Genomic DNA, 14306 nt, shown 5'->3' with positions numbered 1-14306 from the left:
TCCTGCATTTGTGTTTCTAAAAATTCATTTGTTTCAATAAAATAGTTAATATTTAATTAATAAAGTAGCCAATAAAGATTTTTTTATGGCGAATGAGTACTGTGGTCTATTATTTTAGTAACAGGACAAAAAATTTTAACAGGGTCAGAACTGGAACTATTTTATGGCTAGTAACAAGCCGCAGTTAAGTCTTCCAAAATATTAAAAATACTTCATACCCCTAAGTCTGGCCCCCCCCTACAAATTATCATATGGGCGCCCTTGATACGTAATTGTTTTTAATATTTTTTCGGCACAAAATAATTTATCTAACTTTTTCATTGGGTTTCAAAGCTAAAAATGGTAATGCCAAACAAGATTGATTACAAGAATACTTATTTGCCATATCTTACACTACGCAAAGATGCAAGATGTTATTTTTAATCCATACTGGAAGTTGTAGTCAAATTTTAAAAAACTTAGCCTTGCTTTGTAATTTCTTGGTTGTAGAATACTTGACTGAATTAAATCTCTAGTTCACTTCTTGTTATAAAATAATCAAAACTAACTGCTTAAAAATATATTCACATAGTTGACTTGTAGATAATTCAATTGTTATTAATGTAATGAAGATTTTTACTGTAAATTGCAGATGTATGAAGTTCCCATACAATTAATTGGAATAACTCCAGCTATTGAAGTTCGAATTTGGAACTCACTGGCTACCCGCTTAGCACCCCTGATCCTGCAAACTGCACCTACTTATGTGGTAAGTCTAATAGTTGGTCCAAAACACCATTATTGACCTACACATACCTGGTAAAGTCTTACCAAACCAAAATGCCACTGTTCTCATTATCCAATGTGTATAAAAAGCTTATGTCTATCAAAGCAGTTCTGCATACTTCAGACTCTAGGTGAACGCTGTAATTTGAAGCTCATGGTTGGGATCTAAGCACGTGTGAACCACTAAGGTTGTTTTGTTGTGAAGAATCCTATGGCAAATATGTGTGCCAGCAAATAGTTAAATTAATTTTACAGTAAGGAAAATAGTATTTTAAATAAGAAATACGTAAAGCAGTATCTCAGTTATACCAGTTTCACCAAATCAACAACTAAGGTCATGGGGAGTTGTATTGAACATAACCAGTACAACTGTTATCATTAACACATTCGACAATAGTGTCTGCATTAATTACATTAAACCATTTGACAATACAACTTACAATTCCTAATGCTACTAACGTCTAAAGTCAAGTAAGAAATTATTGATCCTTTATTGTGAAGAGATCTTAAATATTGCAGAAGTATCATGAAAATAAGTTATTTCATTTAGTCAAGAAAAAAATGCTTTTATGTTGTTAGTCAATTGATGTTCTCAACTAAGAAAGGGTATTTTTTTTAAAATACCTATTGATAGTTGCAAATAAACATAGCACTAGTAAGTTAGAGAAACAATACTTAGACAAAATTAAGTAAGACAAAATTAAATCATCAGATAAATAAAAAATCTAAGCATAATATCTACAGTCTGGATGCTAATTTCCTAAAAACAGCACAAACAATTAAAAAATTTCACTATTTTACAGGCATACCGTTGTGCTAGCATCAGTTAATACCTATAGGTACTTCTGTTGAAATCCTCTGTAACAAAAATGTTAGCCATTTGAGTGATGAAAAAGGTTCCTTGTAGCTCGTTCCTCTCAGCAACGTCTCTAAACCACAGCCATCACTTCATTGGTCCTCAGTGACACGTTGCCACGTACTGGAGCACTGTTAAGGCACTTGGAATAACTAGTTACAGCTTGCAAACTGGTCGTTGAACTAAATGTTTCTGTTCCATGAAGTAAGCTGTTAGAAGTCGGAATCGCACATTTAATGCTAAAATAAATACATAACATTAGAACTCGTTATTGAATTTCATGTTTTAATGCACCAAAATACATCTGCCACCATTTCTCCCCAAGATCACAACTACTCAAAACGTGCTGTAAGCGGTCTAGAGTTGAGGCAGGCCTCAATCATAGTCAGGACCGTGTAAAATTCTTCAAAGGTGAGACTGGCACTTCCCACAACGCGATACAAGTGATGTTTCATGCTCTTCACCCCCGCTTCCCAAAGCCCTCCTTGGTGAGGGGCCGCAGGAGGATTAAACCTCCAAGAAATACCCTGTCCAGCAAGATAGTTGCTTACTGTCTGTTGGAGTTTCTGTGACTGGACCATCACAAAGAGTTCCTTAAGCTCCCGTGCCGCTCCAACAAAGTTCGTTCCGCAATCACTGAAAATCTCTAGGGGTCTTCCACGCCGAGCAATGAAACGCTTGAGAGCGGCCATGAATGCTGATGTCGTCAGGTCACTCACCAGTTCGATGTGTATGGCCTTGGTGGAAAAACATACAAATAGGGCTACATAACCCTTAAATTTAGTTTTACTGCGCCCCTTACAATTATTACGAAGCTGGAATGGCCCTGCATAATCAACCCCACAATGGAAAAATGGACGTGAGACCCGAACTCTTGGTGCTGGAAGGTCAGCCATCATCTGGGTAGCAGTAGTAGCCCGCTGACGGCAACAGGTCACACAAGCCTTCAGTATGTGGCGGATAGTATCTCTGGCACGAAGAATCCAGAATCGTTGTTGCAAGGCTGCTTGCACCAACTGAGGTCCTGCATGAAGATTTACCAGATGTTCATGCATTACCACTAATTTGGTCAGCTATCCATGGGCTGGTAGCACAACAGGATGTTTTTGCTCTTCTGGAACACATGATTTCTGAATTCGACCGCCCACCCTGACTACACCATTTTTATCCAGAAATGGAGCAAAACTGGCGAGGCGGCTCTTTGAACTAAGAGGTCTGGCATTTGTGAGACAGTGAATGTCATCACTGAAACTTTCCTTCTGCACAATGATCACCCAACGAAATAATGCTACTTGAAGCTCACTCACAGTTAAGGACTTAAGTAGTCTGTCATTTTGTGGCTTCCTGCAGTTGTTAACAAATCTCAAACACCACGCTGTCACCCGTTGGAGTTTACTTAAGGAAGACCACCTATTCAGCAATGCATTTTCAGGGTGGATGGTCACATTTAACACAGTTACTCTTCTCTCTTGTTCCATTAGGGGTTGATCAGGCTCAATTCTCTCACTCGATCTCAAAGGACCAGGGTGTTGTAACCATGATGGACCTGACCCCCATAATGGGTGTGAAGAAAGTTCACTCGGCAACAACCCACGGGAGGCACAATCTGCAGGATTGTCATCGCCGCTTACATGGAACCATTGATCTGAGGGCACAAGGCTTTGGATTATTGCTACCCTGTTCGCCACAAATGTTTTCCAGTGTCTTGGAGAACTTGCCAACCATGCCAGCACGATAGTGGAATCTGTCCATGCTTGAATGTGAATTTCTTCCAATGATAATGCATGCTGCACAGAAGTTAACAACTTTGACAGAAGCAAGGCCCCACAAAGTTCCAATCGTGGGATGGAAATCTGTTTGAGTGGTGCTACCTTGGTTTTGCCAGTCACTAGTCGCACTAACACTGTGCCATTCTGGTAATGTGATCGTAAATACACCACAGCTGCGTAAGCCATCTCTGACGCATCACAAAACCCTATCAATTCACATTTGTCAGGGTTAGGAAGTAAGAGGCACCTATCAATACGGAAGACGTCCAACAGAGGAAGTTCTTTGATGAACTGATTCCAGATTACGCACAGTTTCTCAGGAAGAGGATCATCCCAATCCAGAGAGAGACCCCACAAAGACTGTAACAAAATCTTGGCACGAACAGTCACAGGTGAAAGCCAGCCTAATGGGTCGAACAACTTGGAAATCTCAGATAATATAAGACGTTTAGAGATGGTCTCCTTAGGTTTGGATGAACATGAAAATGCAAATTGATCCTGAGTAGGATGCCACTCAAGCCCTAGAGTCTTAACCGAACTATCTTCATTGAAATCCCAAGATACTGCAGAATTCCGTAGCTCAACAGGTACAGCATCGATGATTTCTGGTGCACTTGATGCCCACTGCCTCAGCTGAAACCCACCACGACTTAAGAGGGATCTGAGTTGTTCCTGCAACTTTAACGCTTCTGGGATGCTGTCTGCCCCAGACAGTAGATCATCAACGTAGAAGTCGCTCATCAGTACTGGCGCTGCCAGCGGAAAGTTATCTTGTTCATCCTTGGCTAACTGTTTCAAACATCGAATGGCAAGATAAGGTGCACAGTTTTCACCATATGTTACTGTCAGCAGGCGATAGTCTTGGATAGGTTCGGTGCGGGAAGGTCTCCACATAATTCTCTGGAATTCAGTGTCCTGTGTATGTACCCAGATTTGATGATACATTTTGGCTATGTCGGCAACAAGCGGAACTATGTGCTTTCTGAATCGTATTAGCAGGAACCACAAATCTTCTTGGAGTTTGGGTCCAACCATCATCCCATCATTTAAGGAAACACCTGAAGAAGTCTTTGTTGAAGCATCGAACACGACTCTTAATTTGGTAGTCATGCTACTCTCCTTATACACTGGAATGTGAGGGATGTAGCACATGTCATGATTCGGCTTCGGCAGTTCGTTTGGTGGAATTGGCTCCATGTGACCTAAGGCAATGTACTGATCCATAAATTCTACATACTGTTTATGCTTGGTTGGTTGTTGCTGTAGCTGATGCTCTATCCTGCACATACGTGACACCGCCATTGACCGCGACTCTCCTAACTCCAACTTACGTTCTCGAAATGGCAATCGCACCACATACCTACCATCTTCCCTGCGTTTGTGATTGGCATCAAAGTGATTCTCACATAAGGATTCTTCCTCAGTGAGTGTGGAGGCAAAGGGAACTTCCTCTAACTCCCAAAACTTGTGCAGAGCTCTGTTCACATCATCACAATGAATATGCAGAGAAGTCAAAGACGATGGGAATGAGTCACTGTGAATACTACCGGAGAGCACCCAACCAAGTTCAGTTTCAATAGCCACTGGAGAACCCTTTTCTCCTGTGCATCGCCCTGATCTAAGTAAAAGTGGGAAAATATCCCCACCAAGAAGAATGTCCACTTTTCTCGGAATATTGTATGTGGGGTCTGCTAATCTCAGTCCCTTGATGTGGGACCAAGAGGCCTTAGGAATAATACTCTCTCTTGGGAGGCAGGTTGTCAATTTTGACATCACAAGAGCATTTACACAGAGGTGTGATGTACCACCAGCGTTAGGCTGGAGATTCAGTTGAACAAGGCTAGAGACTTTACCAATGCTGTTGGATGCTAAACCCGACACTGTAACATTCAACTGCTGCTTCTTTAACCCAAGCAGTTGCACACAGTCCTCAGTTATAAAGCTTGCTTCTGAACCAGAGTCCAGTAAGGCTCTACATGTGATTAAATGACCTCTACAATCCTGAACCTGGACTAATGCAGTTGACAACAACACCTTCGAAGGAAATGACTGCACTGAATGATGTGATGACACCTCTCCTTGGGTAAGTTCAGTAACATCTTCTGATACTGGTTCTTCATGTAGCAATGTATTGTGGTGTCCTTGACACACCCTACATTTTGACGAGTGACACTGTCGTGACATGTGAGTAGAACTCAGGCAGTTGAAACATAACCATTTGTTTTTAACAAATGCATATCTCTCTTGAACTGAGGCTGCCAAAAACTCAGGACACTTGTACAGTGCATGGATTCCAGTACATTTTACACAAGTATGCTCTTGTGTGGAACCATACAAAACTGAAATATTTCTACTGGCCTGAATTCTATTAGTTGTGCCAACAACACTTTTTGATTTCAAGCTAGTTGCTGCCAGTGGCGTAGCCAGGATTTGCGTATGGGGGGTGTTAAGAAGCATGCCCCCCCCCCGTATTAAAGCGGGGGGTCCGGGGGTCCTCCCCCGGGAAAATTTGGATTTTAAGGTGTATAAAGTGCTATTTTAGCAGTTTTCGGTACTTAAATTTAAATATTGTAATGGTAAAAATTTTATTAATTTTAATATGAAATTTGTTTGAGTGATGAATAAGAAATTAATTAAAGATTTGGAGCTAAGGGGGGGGTTCGAACCCCTAAAACCCCCCCCTGGCTACGCCCCTGGTTGCTGCAGATAATGCTCTGGTTCTATGTTCCAGAAACTGCACAAGTTTTTCAAATGTTGGCACTTCATTACTGGTTAACGATAGTTGCCAATCTTTTCTGGAATCACTATCTAACTTTTCCGTCACAACAAACACAAGTACAGCATCCCAGTGCTCAACTGGCTGTCCCAGAACTTTAAGTAATCTTGTGCATTCAACAACGCTGTCCAACATACGACGCAGCATGCTTACAGACTCCTGCTGAATGGTTGGTTGTGAAAACAGACGTTTTAAGGTTGTATCCACCAATTCGCGCTTGTTTTCATACCTCGTAGTTAATATATTCCAGGCTTCAAGATAGTTGGCACTGCTGATAGGAATAGACTTCAATAATACAGCTGCATCACCTTGCAATAACCCCTTGAGATATTGTAGTTTCTGGGCTCCTGAAAGGTTCTTATTATTATGAACAGCGGATTCAAACAAGTCCCTAAAGGGTATCCAGTCTTGTAGGCTGCCCCCGAACACTGGCAACTGTAACTTGGGCAGTCTATAACCTCACTTCCGATGTCACTTTTAGACGACGAAATTTCACACTTTTCTGACCCGACTTCATGGATCTTGACAAGTAACGTCGTAAGTCTATCTTGTGCTTCTCCGAGATCGTCTTCATGCGCTGTATACTCTTCTGGGTTTAATGCAATGCTGAAATCCACTAATAATTTATCAACTTCGTCTAACATTAACTGAACTCGTTTTTGGTGTACTAATGCTCCGCTCGTGTCGCCACTCGTAAGTTTATCAACTGCATTCTCTGCGCGAGTAATGTTTGATTTCATAACCCTTTTCTTCGCCAAGAGTTTCTCCATTGTTTTCCGATTCTCAACGAGTCTTCACAGAATTTCAAATGCCAGATCTTTCCCAAATCCGGCCCGGAGGACCAATAAATGTTCCATGAAGTAAGCTGTTAGAAGTCGGAATCGCACATTTAATGCTAAAATAAATACGTAACATTAGAACTCGTTATTGAATTTCATGTTTTAATGCACCAAAATACATCTGCCACCATTTCTCCCCAAGATCACAACTACTCAAAACAAAACAAAACAAAACAAAACCCTAACGCCAAAGGCCACTTGTCTTTCAAAACAAACAACTGAATAACAACTCTGTGCGACTCAACAGTTTCTGAAGTGTGGATTATTCCACAGTTCCTCTGTAAAGCATCAATTAGGTAGTTTCACGATATACAATATCCAGGAAACAAATGTTCGGAGTTGCAATACTTCTGTCACTGGACAGAATGTTCTTTTGTCAAAAGAAATCAAGTCCAAAATCCTCAAAGATTTTGCCAGAAGACCATTTCAAACTTTTCTTATAACATTGCAAATCAATTGGTTTGGCTTTAACGTACTATTTTTGATACTTCCTGTAGCCTATTTGAGAATCAATGATTTAATAGATCGAAACGGGACTGGCTATGAAATACATCTAGTGTCCATGAACGTTTGGGAAATACTAAATGTTTTTTAATAAAACAGACCAGCTAGAACCCTCTAATAAATAGTTCTGCCCAGTCAGATGTTTATTAAAATATTATTTTGACAGAAGAACCCAAAGAAGAACACATAAAATAGAATTATAATAATACACCCGCCCCTCAGAGTAACGTTCAGTTAGCGCAGTTTTGAAGTAACTGCATGATTTCAAGTAGCGCAGTCATAGATTCAAAGAAACATTTTTTATTTTATGTGAATTTTTTTTCTGTGTGCACATAATGGCAATGGCACATTAAATACAATGCAATGAATTAATAATGTGATGAATTAATAAACAATAGCTTTCCTTAATAGCTGTTCAATTCCTTCATTGCATATTTATCTCTGATGTTGCCTGTGTCTTCAGCCAACATTTATTTTATGCCATCCCGCATGTCAGCAGCAGCTCTGGAGAGTAAAGCTAGATGCTTTCGAGGCTACTTTACCTTGCACACACTTGGATGAGCTAGTGGCAAATCATGGCAGACATGCATTTAGTAAAAACAGAGTCGGGAATTATGTAAACAGGTTAAATAATCTTTATACTAATACAAATTGTTAATGCTATTCTTTTTTAAATCTTTTTATAACTAAAATATGACCATATATTAATAACATTTGACACGAACCCCGCTACCTCCGTGTGAATTTTGGCGTAATATGTAATGTCTGGAATCTCGGAGTAGGTTCGGCCTTGTGGGGGGGAGGCAGAGGTTTGCCGCAGCAGGACCCCCCGAGCTGTTTAGGCCACTCGGGACGCCTGATAAGTCCAAGAAAACACCGGGTTACAACTTATTAATTTATTCCGGCATAGCCCTTTACAAGGTGCTACCCCTCCTGGCCGTAAAGGTTGTCCCGAAACGAATTGTCACACGCGCGGCCACTCTCTCAGTGGCGGCTCATGATTTTAATACGCGGTAAGGTCATTCAGTTCTGACACGACACGATGATTACATAAACGAACCCTGACAAGATCACTTTTCACAATGACATTACGTATTACACTAGGCTAGGATCGTGTAGGCTCGCTACTCCGGTGACACTACATGAGTCCTGGAACTGTCCCAGATACTGATGCATTATAAAGTTGGTTACGTGGTGCCTACTGGCTGCCTCGTGCAGGCTAAAACTAAGTAGCCGACTGGCTAAGATATCGCGTGAGGCGCCGACGGACCATCTCGCAGTTCTCTCATCGTACTTACATATGACGTAGCACGCTCATCTTGGAGCACTAATTAATTAAGTTACATACCACATGGTGAATCAAGACCGACCACGGGACTGAAGGAAAAGGTTTAAGAATTACTTAACTATGGTAAACTACATGTCGGTGAAAATAAACATAATGCTGGTCCCGTGACGCGCGGAGGCTGCCGGCCTCTGTGAGCTCTGGAAGGATACTCCCGCTCTCACCGCGCGCGACCCCCCTCCCGCCACCCTCCCGCGCAAAATGTGTTTTTTTCACGGGAAACTGAACCGGCCAGGTTCGGGACAAGGCGCACGGTGAAACATAATTTTGGAAGATATAAAGTGTTAAACAATGAAAATAAAGTTTAATATGTTCCTGTGGAAAAAATACATAAACACTCTTGTAGTTCGGCGGAGGGATATGCCACACCCGGCCGGTCTCCTCTGCTGACGTGGCACTAATTGCGTGGCGTTCGCCCCGTTGCACTTCTTACACCCCGGTGCGCGCCCGAGCGCGTTCGGTGCACACGCTTTCGTGAGACTTTGATGAGGCATAGCGGTCTATGCGACATAGAGGAGCATTGGCGGTCTGCGTCACATTATTATTTTGTAACTCAGAAATGTTGTTAGCTCCTACTTAGAAATGTTTTGCCCAAGCCCTACTATGTAAACAATGTGGTACATGAATTTTTCAAATTTAATTTTGTTTTGTTTAATCTCAAATGTTATTCAACATTTATTTAAATGTACTTCAAATGTATTTAGACATATACTTCTGTTGTAAATTAATTTTAACAGGAGCATTGTCTGGATTGAAATTGTAGTCAGCAGGCACAAGTACCTAAATGTAAAACCAATTATTATGATTAACATGTGCACTTATGAAAAAAACATATTTTATTAGCGCTCTGTTTTCGTGAACGAATAGTGTTACTTAAGGGGGCAGGTGTAAAGAAATGAAAGTTGTGATTAGAGACTGGACATTTTACTAGCATAAAACAGTTTGTAATGAAACAATTTTTGAACAAGTAATGTTAACTACAGTCACATGTGTATGGGAAATTACTCCACAGCTTTAAAGTTAATATAATACTGTAAAAGATACATTCTGCTACATTTTTGAATACTTAAATGACACAAAAGATTATAGATATGTACCACTGCCCAAAATAATATCTAGTAAAAATTAACTGTCCTCAATCACTAAAACCATTTTTAAGTTGAGATACAGGAATTTTAGTATATTTTTATTTTATAATATTTTTAGTGAAGTCCATAAACTTTTCAAACTTATGTAGAAAAAAACTCAATATTTCAGTTTGTGTTAATATTCTTAGCACTGATTTTTTGTGCCAAAATATAATGTCCTCAAAGCTGAAAAGTAAAAAACAAAATAAAATAAAATTATCATACCTGAATTTGTGCTGAGGCAAGTGTGTGTGTGTTTTTGCATGTTTTTGTGTATGTATGTAATGTGTGTGTATGTATTGTTGGGGGGGAGGGGGGGGCACGAAGGGAGAAGGTGCATGACATGGTGATTGTTTAGTAATATCACTGCTTATGTATTTATTACCAAGTTAATCTGGGTTTAATTTCCTGTTAATTGAAACATGGATTTTCACAAGTGGGAAATGTGATGGATGTTATTGTGAGCCAATGGGTTTACTTGGGGTACACACATCCCCCCCGCCCCCCTCATTTGCCTTTCCAGAGATCTTAAACTCATCTCTTTCACCCATCATCAATGTGACGAGATACTAATCATTAACTCATCAAATCATTTCTTTTTTGTTCTGAAAATATTTGCTGTTAATACTAATAAAACCATTCAGTAAGCTTTAAAGACATAGGGGCTTTTAATATGTTGTTCATCATACATAACATTATTTCCACCAATTTTAAAATGTACAATATTACAGCAATTTTTCATTATGATTGTCAGTGTTAGAAACCAAAGAATAAAACATTCCATATAACATTCCCCTAAAAACTCTCATCTATAAGAATATTATGAAATTTAACATGAAAACAGAAGTTTTTTCTTGTTAGTCACTGAATTTAATCACTTTTTTTTTACCCTTCAATTCAAAATATGAGAACTACCTAAATGATTTTTGATATGATGTGCATTTAGGATGTTCTGACTTTGATGAAAGGTAATTTCTTAAACTTATTAAAATTACACAATAGTAATAAGAAACTGTGTAGTGAAGCATGAATTTATTTCATTTTATAACTGAACAAAATCAATCTTAACTTTATATCATCCCAAAACTATGAAAATATTTTACTTTTTATTTTTAGGCCTATAATGCAAAGACAACCTTGGCTCGTTTGGAACGAGCATTCATACTGGACCTAAAACTTGTTGAGAGGTTTCGAGTGACCAAGCTGGTAAAGGATGTGCTCCTAATTAACGGCATGGCCAGAGACGAGCTTGGTGGAGAGATCTTCACTGGCCCCTGCTACATTACTCGCACAGTGCACAAACTGGAGGTTCATGTAAGTAACTTTGTACTAGCTGGATACCTAAAATTCCTGAATGTACGCTGCACAGTAAAAATATGTTGGCTTGTATTTTGGACCTGCAGTTACAGGGTAACAAAATAAAAATAATATATTTACGATAAATGGAAAATTCTTCAGTAATATTTTTTGCATAGGGTGGGGAGTGAATAACTTACTAACTTATGTTCAGTATTCAAACTAAAAACATGCACATAGCCCACCACAAGTTTGAAATGAGTGTGTGTATGTTAGATATATGGTGTGTTATAAGAATATGTGTAATACTTAATACAAAAAAATTATCCTCATTACTAGTCAATTAATTAGGTAAGACTTTACTATAATTTACCATGTATGGATTTAATTGAATAGCTGACATACTATAGATATTAATTTAAATAATTAGAAGGTATCCTATTTGATATATTATTAATTTAATAAAATGTATCGAGTAACAGCAGTATTGGCTTCAGAGGTGTTGCTAGGTAAAAGATATATGTTGCATTTTCCATCGTAAAGTTATGTGCACACAGGCTGAAAACAATTCAATCTCCAAGTGTATAGCGTACAATTGTGCACCACCTCGCTCTCATTAACTTAGTCATGCTAAGAATTGGTATCAAACCCACGATCCTCAGCATATAAGTGATGCCTTAGCATGAATGACTTCAAATTGCTAGGTCTGAGGTGCTCGTACAAGTTGGTCGGCCATAGAGAATTGGAGCTCACTTCAATCTTGGATGACCCCTTTGCCCTAAGCCTCTGTGCAATAGCCATGTAGCATATCATTGTGGATCTAAATAAGTTTTCACAGGTGTATATTTTACACTAATTTTAGTAAAAAATAATAATTTAAATTGAACTTATGAGTGTAAAAGGCAGCAATTTTCTTTGGAAGGAATGTGTTTATAATTTGGATTTAGGTTTCAACAAATTGTTTTGTTTAGAATGGTGCATGCTTTTTGTTTCAAATATGCATTTAGTCTCTTTTTGTAAAGTTTTATTCACTCTTTTTTTACTAGTATTCAAGTTCCTCTGATAAGGCAGATAGTGTGCCAAGTATGCTGTTCGTAATACCAGAGGAGGGAATTTCAAAAGAGCAGATAATGCAACAGTCTACCTCTACATCTGCGAAATATCAACATTTTCCACATAGAACACACCAAAGTCACTAAGTTCCAAAGGTGAGAAACATCCACAAGATTTTTATTCATGCTACCAAAATAATACCAAATGAGTTTATTAAGTTAACTTTTTGTGATGTAACTTTTGGCTGCTAACCATTCCAAAAGCTTGCCTTAAACCAGATTCCTTAAAAAAAATTTCTTCATTGACAAACAGGAAGCATTATGTAACAATATGTCAGTTGCATCAATTTACAATATTCATTCAACCTTCAATCATGGGAAGTAAATGAAAGATGCTAAGTATTTATATGTACTTGTAGATTACTTATCAAATTACATACCATAAAGCACAGCTGTTGTGAGGAGTGTTGTTTGCAAAATCCCTAGGGCTCTGTTGAATTTAGGGAGTTTTTTATTGCTTGTGTTGACCCTGATAGGTAGAATATTGCACGTCTATTATTCATAGAATCCATAGTAAAACTTGCAAGTAATTTGATACTCAGATGTTTATAATTGGCCATAGTAATGTTTAAAGTCATTAGATTTTCTTTTAACTGTAGTATTTGAAAAGTTCTACATTAAATAATAGGGACCCAACAAAATTATTTTCCCCTTGGTTTCTTTCGATGGCCCTGCAATTTGGTTATGCTCCTTTACAATAATTGTTAACATTTATTTTAAAGAATTCAAAGCCCATTACATATTTTATATTTCTAATTATACTGTGGAATCTGGTTAGGAGGTAAAATAGAAATAACATTCTCATTAAAATATTTTTAAAAATTCATGTGATCTTGCATTTTGAGAAAATGTGTGTCTTTAAAATTTTTCATATGATGCATAGCGTACAACTGATACCTCCCAAGTGTGTGAACAGTTGGAGTTAAAACAAGCTGCTACTGGATAAAAAACTAAAACTAAATATATATATATATATATATATATATATATATATATATATATATATATATATATATATATATATATATATAAAAAATTTGTGCTGGTGATGGCAGCGACATATTATACATACATATTAAGTTAATAGGTTTTGCAGGAAAAACTATTTAGTTTAAAACCAGCATACACTTGTATCAATCAGATTCACGTGTATAGTGCTAATATTAATAATGAAAAATAGAGAACTGTGAATGTTAAAAATATAAAGAGTTAAATTTTCCTTTAGAGGTATTCTGTAGCAGTAGACATCATTTGTTAAAGAATTGCATCCACAAGACCGTACAGTTTTTCCCATACCACTAGATTGCGCCATGTATGATGACAAAAAAATTATGATTGTACAGTTTGTGGATAAAATTATTCATAAGTGATTTTAATGTTCTGTTCCTTTTGTTTTTCTTTTAATAATAACTCACTCAACACATTATACTTATTGTCTTTATTCACTATATCTTATTACATAATATTTTATCCTCTCACTCCTCTTCCACTGTCTCTTCTGCCCATTACTGACAACCTTCCCTTCATCATTTCCCACCTTCATACCAACCTCAACCTCTTAACTCCACAATTCCCTCACTCACATGCTTATCATACGATTAATCTATCATAAAGCAACGGTCAATCATACACTCAAGTGGTGACTGTAAGTCTTGTGCTTTAATCTCTGTACAGCAACAGATTAAATGTGATGGTATTATAACTAGTCTATGTGCATGCCAGCAAGCCACAATGTCTAAAAATCAAACTTAATTTGTAGGTATACATATTCCTCTATAGTTTGACATTTTGTGTATATACACCTATCCCTCACTTAGCATGTTTCAGATTGCGCAGATTCATTTAGCGCCGTGTGAATTTTACTGCCCCAGTTTTCAGTTAGCACGAAATCTCGGCAGGCAAAAAAAAAGTTCAGCA

At 38.1% G+C, this 14306-nt stretch overlaps 1 protein-coding gene across 8 annotated transcripts in view; it reads left to right on the top strand.

Moving 5' to 3' along the window:
- LOC134546194 (sodium/hydrogen exchanger 10-like) overlaps positions 1 to 14306 on the top strand; it is a 405401-nt gene that overhangs the window by 326522 nt on the left and 64573 nt on the right. For 5 of the 8 annotated variants that reach the window (XR_010079099.1, XR_010079096.1, XM_063388789.1 and 2 more), the window contains 3 exons: positions 632 to 748; positions 11098 to 11295; positions 12324 to 12485. Coding sequence is in view for 5 of the 8 variants with exons in the window: in XM_063388789.1 (XP_063244859.1) it covers positions 632 to 748; positions 11098 to 11295; positions 12324 to 12476 (468 nt within the window). In the remaining 3 variants the exon portion in view is untranslated. The remainder of the gene's footprint in view (positions 1 to 631; positions 749 to 11097; positions 11296 to 12323; positions 12486 to 14306) is intronic. The other 3 variants (XR_010079097.1, XM_063388799.1, XM_063388800.1) reach the window with 1 other exon arrangement.

This window comes from Bacillus rossius, chromosome 1, assembly GCF_032445375.1.
Source record: "Bacillus rossius redtenbacheri isolate Brsri chromosome 1, Brsri_v3, whole genome shotgun sequence".
Taxonomy (NCBI): Eukaryota; Metazoa; Arthropoda; class Insecta; order Phasmatodea; family Bacillidae; genus Bacillus; species Bacillus rossius.
Note: the sequence above shows the minus strand (reverse complement) of the source record. Positions and strands in the feature narration are given on the sequence as shown.